The sequence below is a fragment of the Pseudoliparis swirei genome, chromosome 21 (genome assembly GCF_029220125.1).
Source record: "Pseudoliparis swirei isolate HS2019 ecotype Mariana Trench chromosome 21, NWPU_hadal_v1, whole genome shotgun sequence".
NCBI lineage: Eukaryota > Metazoa > Chordata > Actinopteri > Perciformes > Liparidae > Pseudoliparis > Pseudoliparis swirei.
Window position 1 is genome coordinate 12,854,031 of NC_079408.1, and position 12,226 is coordinate 12,866,256.

General features: G+C 48.4%; 1 protein-coding gene across 1 annotated transcript; it reads left to right on the forward strand.

Moving 5' to 3' along the window:
- The first annotated feature begins 3 nt into the window (after positions 1–3).
- On the forward strand, positions 4–10,476 carry wrap53 (WD repeat containing, antisense to TP53). The gene is made up of 11 exons (XM_056442357.1): positions 4–175; positions 553–1,009; positions 1,154–1,307; positions 2,715–2,810; positions 3,917–4,025; positions 4,758–4,846; positions 6,068–6,291; positions 7,704–7,915; positions 8,091–8,194; positions 8,334–8,477; positions 9,365–10,476. The coding sequence occupies exons 2-11, from the start codon at positions 745–747 to the stop codon at positions 9,603–9,605; spliced, it is 1,638 nt and encodes a 545-aa protein (XP_056298332.1). The 5' UTR covers positions 4–175; positions 553–744; the 3' UTR covers positions 9,606–10,476.
- The last annotated feature ends 1,750 nt before the right edge of the window (positions 10,477–12,226 follow it).

Consider the following 12,226-nt stretch of genomic DNA (forward strand, 5'->3'; position numbering starts at 1 on the left):
CATGGCCGCCCCCGGTGTTCCCAACTTCTCGCAATGAACTGTTGACGGAAAAAACAGTCACGAAGGCGGTCGAATATTTCTGCCATTCATTCGTGGCCTCCGACTCACGGTGAAACCTTTCCACGAGAAGAAGGAGAGTGCGTGCGTAGCCACGTTGCATCAGGCCACAACACAGGTACGGGAGCTTCGCACTGCTAGCTTATGCTAATGCTAACGCGAGCTAATATGAGGCGGTTGCCTTGTTATGGACCGACTGTCCACAGCGTCTTGGCTTGTTTTGCCAACTTCATTCAAGTTATCTGACGGCAGCATTGGGCGGGTTTGTGAGTGTGAATTTAGCAAAATACGACCATTAATGCGCGAGCACAGGTGTCAGTGGATTGTTTCCACGAGCAGTTTGGGAGTCCGTTGTTTATTCCTCAGGAAAACGTCACGTCCACTTATTCTAAGAACGGATGTTCGGACTTTTGCACACCGCATTGTTTTGATATGCGCTCTCCATCTCTTTGTGTTATTGTCCTCACCTGCCCCCCCCCCTCCTCTATCCTCCAGGCCAGTCGGTGCTGTGATGTCCTCGACCCCCAGCAGACTCAAACACCCACACTGCAGGAAGAAGCACTATCCGAGCAGCACCTACCTCACCCACGTCTGACAGCCGACCGCCGGACTCGAGGCCTTTTCTTTTTTGGAGACGCCAGGTAGAGGACTTGACGGGAAGAGATCGAGAAACCCCCGAGAAGAGAGATGTCCGACTCGGCCGGCAGCGGCGAAGGCGTCGGCGGCGTGGCGGGCACGGGGCCGGACGCAGAAGCGGACAGCGAGCCCCCCCATCAGGCGCCGGGTCCCTCCGAAGGTGACCAGTTGGAGGTGGACGTGACCTCGGAGCCTTTGTCTGCCAAGCGGCCCAAGATGAGCGAGGAGGAACAGAGGCTGGAGCCCGGCGCCGTGTGTGGAGAAACACCGGCGGAGACGGGATCGCTGCAGGACGATCCAGCCCCGCCAGAACTAAGTAAAGTATACGCAGCGGCACGTATCGGATGAAATACAAGAAAAGGGATACGCATGCGTCCATTCAAGTGTGTCAGAGGTTATGACTCAGGATTATCTGGGAGATTATTGAGTTAACCATCGCACATGTGCTCTCCGTTGCTAGGGACGGGGGAACCACTGCAGTGTGAGGAAGAGGAGCCCGTGAGTGGAGAGCACGATGGCCCCTTAGGAGGAGGAGAGACAACGCCAGAGGAGGAGGAGGAGGAGGAGGAGGAGGACGATAACGGAGCTGCAGAAAGCCCCAGTGAAGGACAGCGGTAAGGGGGGGGGGGGAGGGGAAGGAGTCTGGTGTATTTTTAACCTCTTTCCACATAACTCCGGGTAAAGATCCAGAGCAACAAGTGAGCTATTTAAAGTATGTATTTGTGGGGGGGGGGGGGGGGTAGATGTTAATTTATTTATAGTGAAGATATGGTCAACATGTTTCAGAAATAGAAGTAGACAGTACTGATTATATATATATAATCAGCACTGAAATACTTAAATAAATATGTGTTCATTTATAAATAAATATTTATTCATATATATATACACTACCGTTCAAAAGTTTGGGATAACTTCGAAAATACTTTCTTTTTCAAAGAAAAGCACTGTTTTTTCAATGAAGATAACATTAAATTAATCAGAAATACACTCTTTAAATTGTTAATGTGGTAAATGACTATTCTAGGTGGAAACGTCTGGTTTCTAATGAAATATCTCCATAGGTGTATAGAGGCCCATTTACAGCAACTATCACTCCAGTGTTCTAATGGTACATTGTGTTTGCTAATCGCCTTAGAAGACTAATATCTGATTAGAAAACCCTTGTGCACTTATGTTAGCACAGCTGAAAACAGTTATGCTGGTGATATAAGCCAGTGGTCCCCAACCTTTTTTGAGCCACGGACCGGTTCCGTCAAAATAATTTTTTTCGGGACTATATATATAAAAATACAACATATGTATGAATACATACAATTATAGGGCATAAAGTGCCAAAACTACAACTCATCATTACGCCGATTAGTGTGAGCCGTGCGCTTGTTGACCTGCACTAAGCACGCTAATGGAACGACACAGAGACGTGTGTTTGGTCCGCTCTAATCGAGTTCTGGTCGCTGTCATTAGAACACCGCAGAGTTGTTTGTGTGAATCCCTTCTTAACCACCATCATTTGCATCTCCAGCACATTTTTTCTAGCTCGGACGGCGGGTGGGTTTGTTTACAAATGGGTTGCAGGTCTATTCTGTTGCAGTCGGGTCTTTTGTGGTTGGAGTACCTCTCAAACTCTTTTTAAAGCCTCTTCCACCCGGTCAACGTCTGAAACATGTAGAATATTCCGCTGTTCACTCGCCCACACAGCAGCGACTTCATCGGCCAACTTGGCCCCTGATATAAGCTATACAACTGGCCTTCCTTTGAGCTTGAAGTTTGGAGAACAAAATTAATGTTTCAAATATTAATCATTATTTCTAACCTTGTCAATGTCTTGACGACATTTTATATTCATTTGTTGAATAAAAGTGTGATTTTTCATGGAAGACACGAAATTCTCTGGGTGATCCCAAACTTTTGAACGGTAGTGTATATAAGATGGAAAAAGTAATCTTTACGGTTGTTGTGTGATATTCTCATTCCTGTCATGAACTGAAGACTTGCCCTTCTCTCCGTCTTGCGTCCAGCCTGGGCCTAGATTTTACCCAGAATCCCCAGATGCTGACCGGTGCCTGGACGGAGTACTCCAACCTCCCAGAGAATTACCTCAAAGGCTGCAAATGGTAATGACACCTCCCATGTGGTCTGGGGTGTAAAGGTGTATAAAACGTGTATGTCATCATGATGGAATTATTTGTTAGCAAAAAAAAGTACATTGGTAAATTTTTTAAAGAGATGCTCTGATCGATGAGCAGCCGATCAGCTGGTTTTCAACAATTCGGCCATGACCAGAGCGTATTTATTTGCCAAATGTACACGTTTGTGATTGTTTTCCACGCATAATTGTTTTTCATTGGCACACAGCATCACAGACGGTTAAGTCTCTCACGCACACACACACAGATTTCCGTGAGTATTGCTTATAACAGAGATAACGGCTAATGTTAAATGAGGTTGCATTGACTTGTATTACGATGTGTTAAAGGTCTACTCAGTAAAAATGACTTTTGGGCTTCGGTAAATTACAGAGCAATCATGACGGGTTCCGTTGTAATCTTGTGAAATGTAGTTTTGGCAAGAAACTTGAATCCATCGAGCGGTTTTAAAGAACTGTTTTCACCACAACAGAAAATAGATATAGAGAGGGAATTCTGTCCCGTTTAACTTCCTAACACTACAATACACGACAAAAAATTCAAACTCAAAGCACATCTTTATATGAACATACACACCTGTATTTATATGTGTTGTGTGTTTTTACCACCATAGATGCCGAGATCAAAGTAAAAGGATAACATTTAGAATTCTTTAAGGTGTACGATGCCTTGAGAAAAGTCCAAATATATGTTTTTGGGACGGTGGAGAAAATTTATAGTTCTTAGAAAGAGAATCAGAATCCGCAGGTCAGACTTTTAATATTACGGAAATCAGAATCAGCCAAGAAAACGACATGCGGTGCATCTCTAATGTCCTGGATGACTTTAGGTTTGGGCACTTATAAGCTAGATGGCTTCAGCCGTGACCCTTTCGGTCAGCCACTTTCTTCTTTTGTTGAATTCTGATTGTTGTATATTTTGTTGATCGAAATAAACTAAACTCAAACTCAAACTTTGACCCTGCTTTAAAAAAATGTAATAAAAAGCCCCTCCATGGACGCAACACCACATACACCGTGTGCACGTTGTTATGAGTTCCCCGTGTTGACGCAGTATCCTCTTCCCTCCACCAGGGCTCCGGATGGTTCCTGCATCCTGACCAACAGTGCAGACAATGTGCTCCGAGTGTACAACCTCCCCCCAGAGATCTACAGCTACAACTGGGACGCGCTCCCTGAGATGGTGAGCTCACGGCCGACCGGCGGTTTGTGTTGGAGAGGACACACTTCTTTATTACTGGCCCCAAAGTTCATCACTGACAACTCACATGGTGTTTGTGGGACTGAAATTGAGTAAATGGCAATATGAAATCGATATGACAGAGGAAAGGATGACATATTCAGCGTAACATTTGAAAACACACACATTAATATACATATTAATATACATTTTAATCATATTTATATACATTATTAATCCACATTTTAATTTTTTTACTGTGGTCTTGAGTTCTAGGAATTTCACTGTTTTAAAAAATGTTTTAATCACGTTTGAGGTAGTTAACATTTATACATTTTGAGGAGGTCATCAACCTGCCGCGTGTTGTACAAAGACTCTCAGCAGGTTGTTGTTTCTTCATCTATGTTGTGTTCCAAGAAAAAACAAAATAATAGGAAAGACATTCTGTCCTTTTTAGTTTTTTTTAGCCGGTCTCTTAATTGTGTTACTGGCGGGTAGATTGGGATCACTGAACAAAAATAATCTAAACATAATCCATTTCCCCATTACAGAGATCTGTTATTGCTTAATTTGTCACGCGCTGCCACCGGCTTTTAAATGTTGCGGCGAGGAGAAGCCGCCGTGGCCACCGGTTCATCACAACTGAGATCGGCCGTTCTGATTGGTCGGCTCTGCGTATCGGCCGTTCTCTCCGCCCCTGATGGGTTTTCCTTCCTTCCTTTCACCCCGGGGCAGAGTCCGGTGCTGAGGATGGCGGAGGGGGACACCGTGTACGACTACTGCTGGTACCCCAAGATGAGCTCGCTGGACGCGGACACGTGCTTGTGAGTTCACCTGGAGCTCGACTCTCTTGCTGTATGTTTTCTCCTGTTTCCTCGAGTCCGTCTAATAGACGAGAAAAACACGAGACACCGCTGCACGCCGGTGACTCCTCGCGGCACGCCGTGGTATTTACACTCGTTGTGGGCGCCAGCAGCCGGCGTGGAGGAAAAGAGCTTTCTGACGTCTCTCGCGGGCGGAGGGTCGGCCTTCGTGATGCGCTCGGCCGTTTGAGGCCCGCAGCGCTTTTCAGCGTGACTCAGCCCACTTGTGTCAAAGATCATCCACTAACGACTCAAGTGGCCAGTGAACCACTTGAGAGGCCTGTGTGTGCGTGCGTGTGCGTGTGCGTGTGCGTGTGTGTGTGTGTGCGTGTGTGTGCGCGTGTGCGCACGCGCCAAAGCCTGTCCGTCATGAGGATGGAGGATGCCAGCTGGAGCTGAGAGGCGATGTGCTCCATCTTCTCCAGATCACGGCCGCGTACCACAGGGGAGCTCCCGCAGGGCGCCGCCGGGTCGATTGTTCAGGGCCGGAGAAAAGCCAATCGAAGGTCACGCTTGTTGTTCAGCGAACCTGTTTTTTCGAGGGCCTTTTTCTGTCCCCCCCCTTTCCCCGTCTCCCTTTTTAGATTCTCCCCCTGCGCTCTTCAACTCCTGCCTGCCAAACGCCGTGTTGTTGATGCCCCTCCTGCAGAGAGGGACTAAGGGGCCCCTGTTACGGCTCGCTTAGGTTGCACCGAGTTCCAGGCATCGCTCCAAGCCAGCGGCAGTCTAGCATTATAATTGGGCATTTCCCCGCTCTGGGATGGAGCGGCGGCGCTGAGGGGCCGTATAGCGGAGCGCGGCGGGGGCCGATTTCCTTTTGTTCTAATTGAGCCGCCGCGATGTCTCGGATTTGTGTTCAGCGCCCGGTAATTGGAGTTAAAAAGGCCCGGCTGGGTCTTTGGCCCCGAGTTGAATCGATGGGAATGATCTGCGGTGGTGTCACCGTAACGAGGCCCGACGCGAGGCCGCGTGTCGGTTCTGACGCCTTCAGGTGGAGGCCGTGGCGGTCAGGAAAAAAAATCACACGGGATGTTTGGTGGCCAATAAATCTCCGTGGCTTATTTAATGTGGATCAGGTCGGTCCGCTCTGTCGCTCCCTCTGTGCTCCCGGCCTGCCTGCGAGTCCTTTTCCAGTCCGCCTTGATAACTCCTCCCCCCCCTCTTTGCCGTGCTCTTCCTCAGTCTAGCCAGCAGCAGCCGGGACAACCCGATCCACGTGTGGGACGCGTTCCACGGGGAGGTGCGAGCCAGTTTCCGACCCTACAACCACCTGGACGAGCTGACGGCGGCCCACTCGCTCTGCTTCTCGCCCGACGGAGCGCGGCTCTACTGCGGCTTCGACAAGACGGTCCGGATCTTCTACACCGACCGCCCGGGGAGGGACTGCGAGGAGCGGCCCACCGTAGGTCAGTGGCGAAGCTCAACGCATCACACGAGGGGGGGTTTTGCACGATGGACTTCAAATCGTGGACACGAAAGAGTGAGTGTTGTGATGGGGCACCTCGCGCTCGATGGAAATCAGGACTAGGATGCGATGAATCAAATTTAACAGTATTTAATGGCAAGGAGTATAAACGAAAGTTTAACAAATAATCAAAAGCTCACGATCGTGGTTTCCGTGGTGATGCGGGCTCCGCAGGCACAATGTTCCAAGGAGAAACAAGTGTTGCTGCCTAACCAGCATCAAGACGAAAAGTTCCCCAGTACATCGTGTGTTAGTTGCATATCAGCCAATCACCTCCTCTCAAAGGTTAGTCCAACCCTGAACACCTTCTCGTTGGTTCAAAGTCCCGCTAGAACAATGAGGGGTCGAATGTCTCTAACCCCCGTGGGGTCAAAACGTCACTTCCGGTCAAGTCGCTAAACAAGTATTTTCACAATAAAAGTCCCGTCTATTATTGTCTGCATTAAAGTCACTTTCACGGGCTTCAACCGGCTCCAACAGTTCTGAAATACTAAACTAACATTCGCTCCATGCACATACATCACATTACTTCTTGCCATTGACATATACAAAGAGTAGACATTACCCCTATGCTTCATAACACATTAACAACAATATCAATATTCTCCCTAATATTTCCGAGTACAATATCTTTCTATATGTATTAATTTAAGGCATAAGACCTCTCTGTACATGTGCAATATCAAAATAAACTATTACAACCAAACAACACCTCAAGGTACACGGGTGAATCGTCCATATGTGGTCATTGGCGTAGCTCAACATCCGAAGTGAATAGCAATTTAAATCATTGCGTTGTGTTCCGGGCTCTCGCGTTACGTATTCATTTAAAGGCAGGGGGCTGTTGTGTTGTTCAAGGGCGCTTCCTTTGAGAGCGAAGACGAAATCAAATCAAAAGATTTGCATTCGCCAGCGAAGATCTCAGGAAATGAAACCCGCGAGACAACCGATGAGTCAGCGGGGGGGAGGATAATGCCGGTTATTTACTCGCGTTCAAAAAAGTTCCAGTTTGACAGCTTCCCGTCACATCCGACAGGCGAGAGTCTCCTTGAACACATCAACAAGCACGGCTTCTGACGAAGGGGAGAAAAAACAACGACATGTTTACTGTGAGCACTTGTTCATCTCTCATCCTTTGTAAAGCACTGAGCCGAGCCGGGCTGAGGTCTTTAAAAACCACCGAAATTATCCTTGAAAATGTCGACGATTCTGTTTTTGATTTTCAAACCCACAAGTTTGAGACTTCGTGTTCTCCGCCGTTCCTTTTCCTGTTGTTAATTGCATAAAGTGGCGAGATATGCAGGATGAGAAAGACGTCAAAGTGACTGGGAGCGCTGTCGTCCGTCTCCTCAGTGAAGAAGCAGGGCCAGGGCGGCATCATCTCGTGCTTCGGCTTCAGCCCCTGCCAGACGGTTTACGCCTGCGGCTCGTACTCCCGCTGCGCCGGCCTCTACTCCTGCCAGGACGGCTCCCTGCTGGCCCTGCTGCCCACCCGGCACCACGGAGGCCTCACCCACCTGCTCTTCTCCCCCGACGGCAACTACCTGTACACCGGCGGGCGCAAGGTGAGCGCACACACACACACACACAACGTAGAGGCTGCGTCGCGATCAACCTCTGGAAATCAGTCCCTTCCATTCACTCCTGTGAGCGTAGGTACGCCTCATCAGATTGAATGTACACTCGTTAAGCGTGTGTGTCTGTCTGTGTGTGTGTGTGTGTGTGTGTGTGTGTGTGTAGGATCCAGAGATCCTGTGCTGGGACATCAGGGAGCTGAGCAAGGTTGTGTTTTCACTCGAGAGGAACGTGGCCACGAACCAACGCATCTACTTCGATCTGGACCCGTACGTTCACGTCTCTCACGAGAACTCTGAACCGCACGCCGTGTTAACGCGAGCGGTCTGTCGAGGATCTATTTTTCCGCCCCGTGACCTCGTACTTGCATTGTGTTGTTGTTGTTGTTGTTGTTGTTGTTGTGTGAAGGTCGGGCAGGTACCTGCTGAGTGGCGATACGGAGAGGGTGGTGTCTGTGTGGGACACCCAGACGGCTCCACCCGATGGCACCGAGGAGCTACTGCAGCCTGAGCTCAGGTTCCAGGCCCATGGGGACTGCACCAACGGCATCAGGTATGATCCGTTAAACCCCCCAAATGTAACTTATCCCATTGTCCGAGGAAGCATCACGCCCCGTTTCATCAGATTGAAGTTGACTGTGCTTGGAATCGAAGGATCGAAGGATTAAATGATCTCGTTTGTCAAATACAGCCACACAGGAAGCCAAAAAGCCCTCAACTAACCGTTATTATGAATAATCCGGTCGGGTTGTGCTGCTCGACGACCGTCTCGGGGTTCGGCGACGCCAACAGCCGATGCCTATGCCGATGTCGAGATGATATTTGGGTCGTTTTCCTATTATTACTAGAAGTGGCAGTGGTGGTATTAAATCAACGTTCCACATCCTGCTTCTAACGGACACGACGCTGACACACACACACACACACACACACACACACACACACACGGGCTGCATATTCTAAACCTCGAGGAGGAGAGCCGGACCACGGCTCTTCGACTCAGCTTTACTTTCCGTGGTCGTTGATATCATATTTGAATCCGGGTTGCATGAAACGTAATTGGACTTCAATACAAACGGACAACTGTGAATAAAGGAAACGCTTATCGCGCCCAGTGGCCGTGTCGCCGGTATCGTTTCCCCCTCATTATCATTAGCGGAGGGAATGCACAACAAACCGTCCGGAATATTACCGATAAGAGAAGAAATGGCGTCCGGTTTGAGTGCTGCTGCTGTGTTCATAAAACATCCACTGGTCAGTTCGAAATGATGTGAATGCAATGTGGACGTCACTCATTCTGTTATAGGACTGAAATGCATCCTTTAGTCATTGTGTTTAAAATGTAAATGTTCCTTAAATGCGTAACAAGTGCGGCGCCAGATACCAGACGGATCGCTTTTCTTGAATCCCTTTTTTCTATTCTCCTCCCGTCCTCCTCAGTATTCATCCCTTCATGCCGCTGTTGGCGACGTCCGGCGGGCAGCGGCAGTTCCCGTCGCCCGGCGACAGCGAGGGCGACTCGGCCTCCGGCGGCGAGGGAGGGGACGCCGCGGCGTCGCCTCAGAAGAGCCGGCGGGACAACTCCCTGAGCCTGTGGTGGGCCGGGCCGCTCGGCCCCGCCCCCGAGGGGAGCCGGGAGCCGCCCGAAGCTCCGCCCCCCCAGACGGCCGACACGCGTTGAGTGACGCATGCCGCGTGATATTTACTTTGGGAATGCTTTGTACGGATAAAGCTCTCTTTATTTTTGTGTCCGTTTGGTCATCAGCAACATGAATCCCTGGAGTGTCAAAGACATTCTGGGTCATTTTTAAACATTTACAGTGCGAGTAACTCAATTCTTAACATATCAGCTGCAGGTTTACAACTTCTCCCGACTCAAAGCCCAGATCAAATCAAAAGGGTTCGTGCAGAGCGGGTTGTCAGGGTTCCGTGTGCGACGCCTTCGTTGTTGTGACTCCAGTTGGGTAAATAAGAAGTGGAGCTTCAAGCCAGTCAGGCTGCCCTGGAGATGCCCGACTGCTTCCTGACAGGAAGTGACACGTGTTCTTGACCTTTTTGCTTTTTGTAAACTGAGGGGCTCATCCTGGTTTTTTTTGTGGTTTTTTTTTACCCGTTAGATGCCCCAAGTGTCCAGTGCATGCCCACAGATGTATATTTTTATAAAGCCGTGATGATCATTCCAATGTGTGTAAACTCTGTAAGCAGCTCGCTTGATTTCCGTAACCTCATAACAATCCGAAAGTCCAAAACGAGGGACGTCTATTGTTTTATTTTCCGTGCAGCACCGTGTGTGTGTGTGTGTGTGTCTCAGTGCGTTCACACTGTCCTGCAGTGATCGTTGTGTGTTGTTGCTCCGGAGCCGCCGCTCAGCCACGTTGCCAAGCAATCGCCGCTATGACTCGGCAGCCGCCATCGAACAATACCGGTCCGCACGACCGGGAAGCATTCAGAACCACGCAGGCCGCCGTCACGTGACCTGCGTCTGCTACATGTGGCGTTTTGGGGGCTTCTTTTGTATTCAAGCTGCAGTGGATTAAAAGCGTTTCTCTTTACAGTCGTCTTGTTTTTTTGTCCTTTCCCGTTGTAAATGATTCCCTGCGATACATTCGCCCCCTGAACGCACCACGGCGCTCTACTGGAGTCAAGAGGCAGCTCTTAAAAAGCTGAAGGGACTATTTGGCTTTTCGCTTTATGAGATGGAAACTATTCATAGCTTTCACCTTCCTCACACGGTTCTGTTTGAATGCGAGCTCACTCGCGTATTTGATTGTCTGAAACCACAGGGGCCGAGAGCCAAGTTGGAGAGCGGCGCCGCTGTGTTGTGCAGGTTGCCTAGCGACCGTCTCCGCCTTGGGAAGAGGAAAGTAGAAAGACGACGAGAGTGAATATTTGGGGCCAGAGAGAAAATAAAAGCAAAGTCTGTGTGATAAATAATCCAGTGGGTAAATTATTGCTTCTGGTTCGGCCTCCGTGTGTTGAGATTGAGTAGAAACAGGAAGTGATTATGATTGAAGTCGATCTATTGTCACCTCCTTTGGGCTTAATGTTTACTTAGTAATGTCAGCGGCACTGTCTCCAGTCAACAGAACCGCCTGGTGATCCACTGGGAGGAAGCAAAATGTTTCCCACCACCAAAATGGTCTTTGCTGAGTTTAAATTGAAATTACTTTTTGTGACTCCATCTGTGCTTTTTAAAATAGTAGAATAATGAAAATTGCAATCACTTTCAAGTGAATCCAATGTGCAATCACGTTGTTAGAACAATGCAATTAAAGTTATACGTGTGCAAAAAAGCACACTGGAAGAGAAATAGCTTATTGGGAAAATAAATAGCTTATTGGGATTACAATGCGCCTGTTTTACACTGGATATCTTTTCAAGATAAAGTGCAACATGCGAAAAAAACTAAAAAACAAGGTCAAGTATTTGGCAAGAAAGAGTTTTACACTGCGTACATTTTCAAAACTGTGCAACCAGGGCAGAACTAAATTAGTGCAGATATGTACGTGTGTTAAGTTGTATTAATATAAGTGGCTCCAGTGAGCCGGCTTTCCAATACAATTTATTTTTTAACCCGGGTTCCAGACTCGATGGGGCCACTCAATTCATAATCAGTGTTGAGCTTTTATTCTGAAGGGCAACAGCAGAAAAGCCAATCTCACCGAGATTTTTGGGCAAAACGCCAAGAATCTTGACCGTCGCACATGCGTAACCGTAACCTTTTAACGAAAGTACAGGCATTTCAACATGTATTTATTAATGACGTCGTTGTTATGTCCGTGTACTTTAAACTTGTGTAATATCTGAATTCTCAATAAAGGTATTTCTGCATTTCCTCCTGCGCCCCGCCTGTAGTACCACTGCGCCCCATTAGAGGGCCGCGCCCCACAGTTTGAGAACCCCTGAATTACAGTTCTCACCACCTCTCATCTAGCTCTGGTGAAAGCAGCTGCAGGCCACAATAAATTGGGATTATTATTATTATTATACCCACCGCGTGCTCCTTTCCCAGCACCAAACCACACAGTGGAGCATTTAGCAGCTAAAGAAAGCTAGAAGAAGAGTGTGTTGGACTCCAACATATTTAGCAATGCCACACAACTCTCGATAAGCCTTTTACATCCCCTGCGTTGAGCTGTAGCCCTATAGGGTGAGCGGAGGGGCGTTCACTTGGTTGCAATCTGCAGCCTCACCACTGGATGCTACTCAGTAAACATCTGGGCATCCATTCAGTCGGGGCAACCAGCCTCAACGCTGGCATATTCCTCCTAGTGTTGGATTCAGCTTGTTAAAACATGCTAA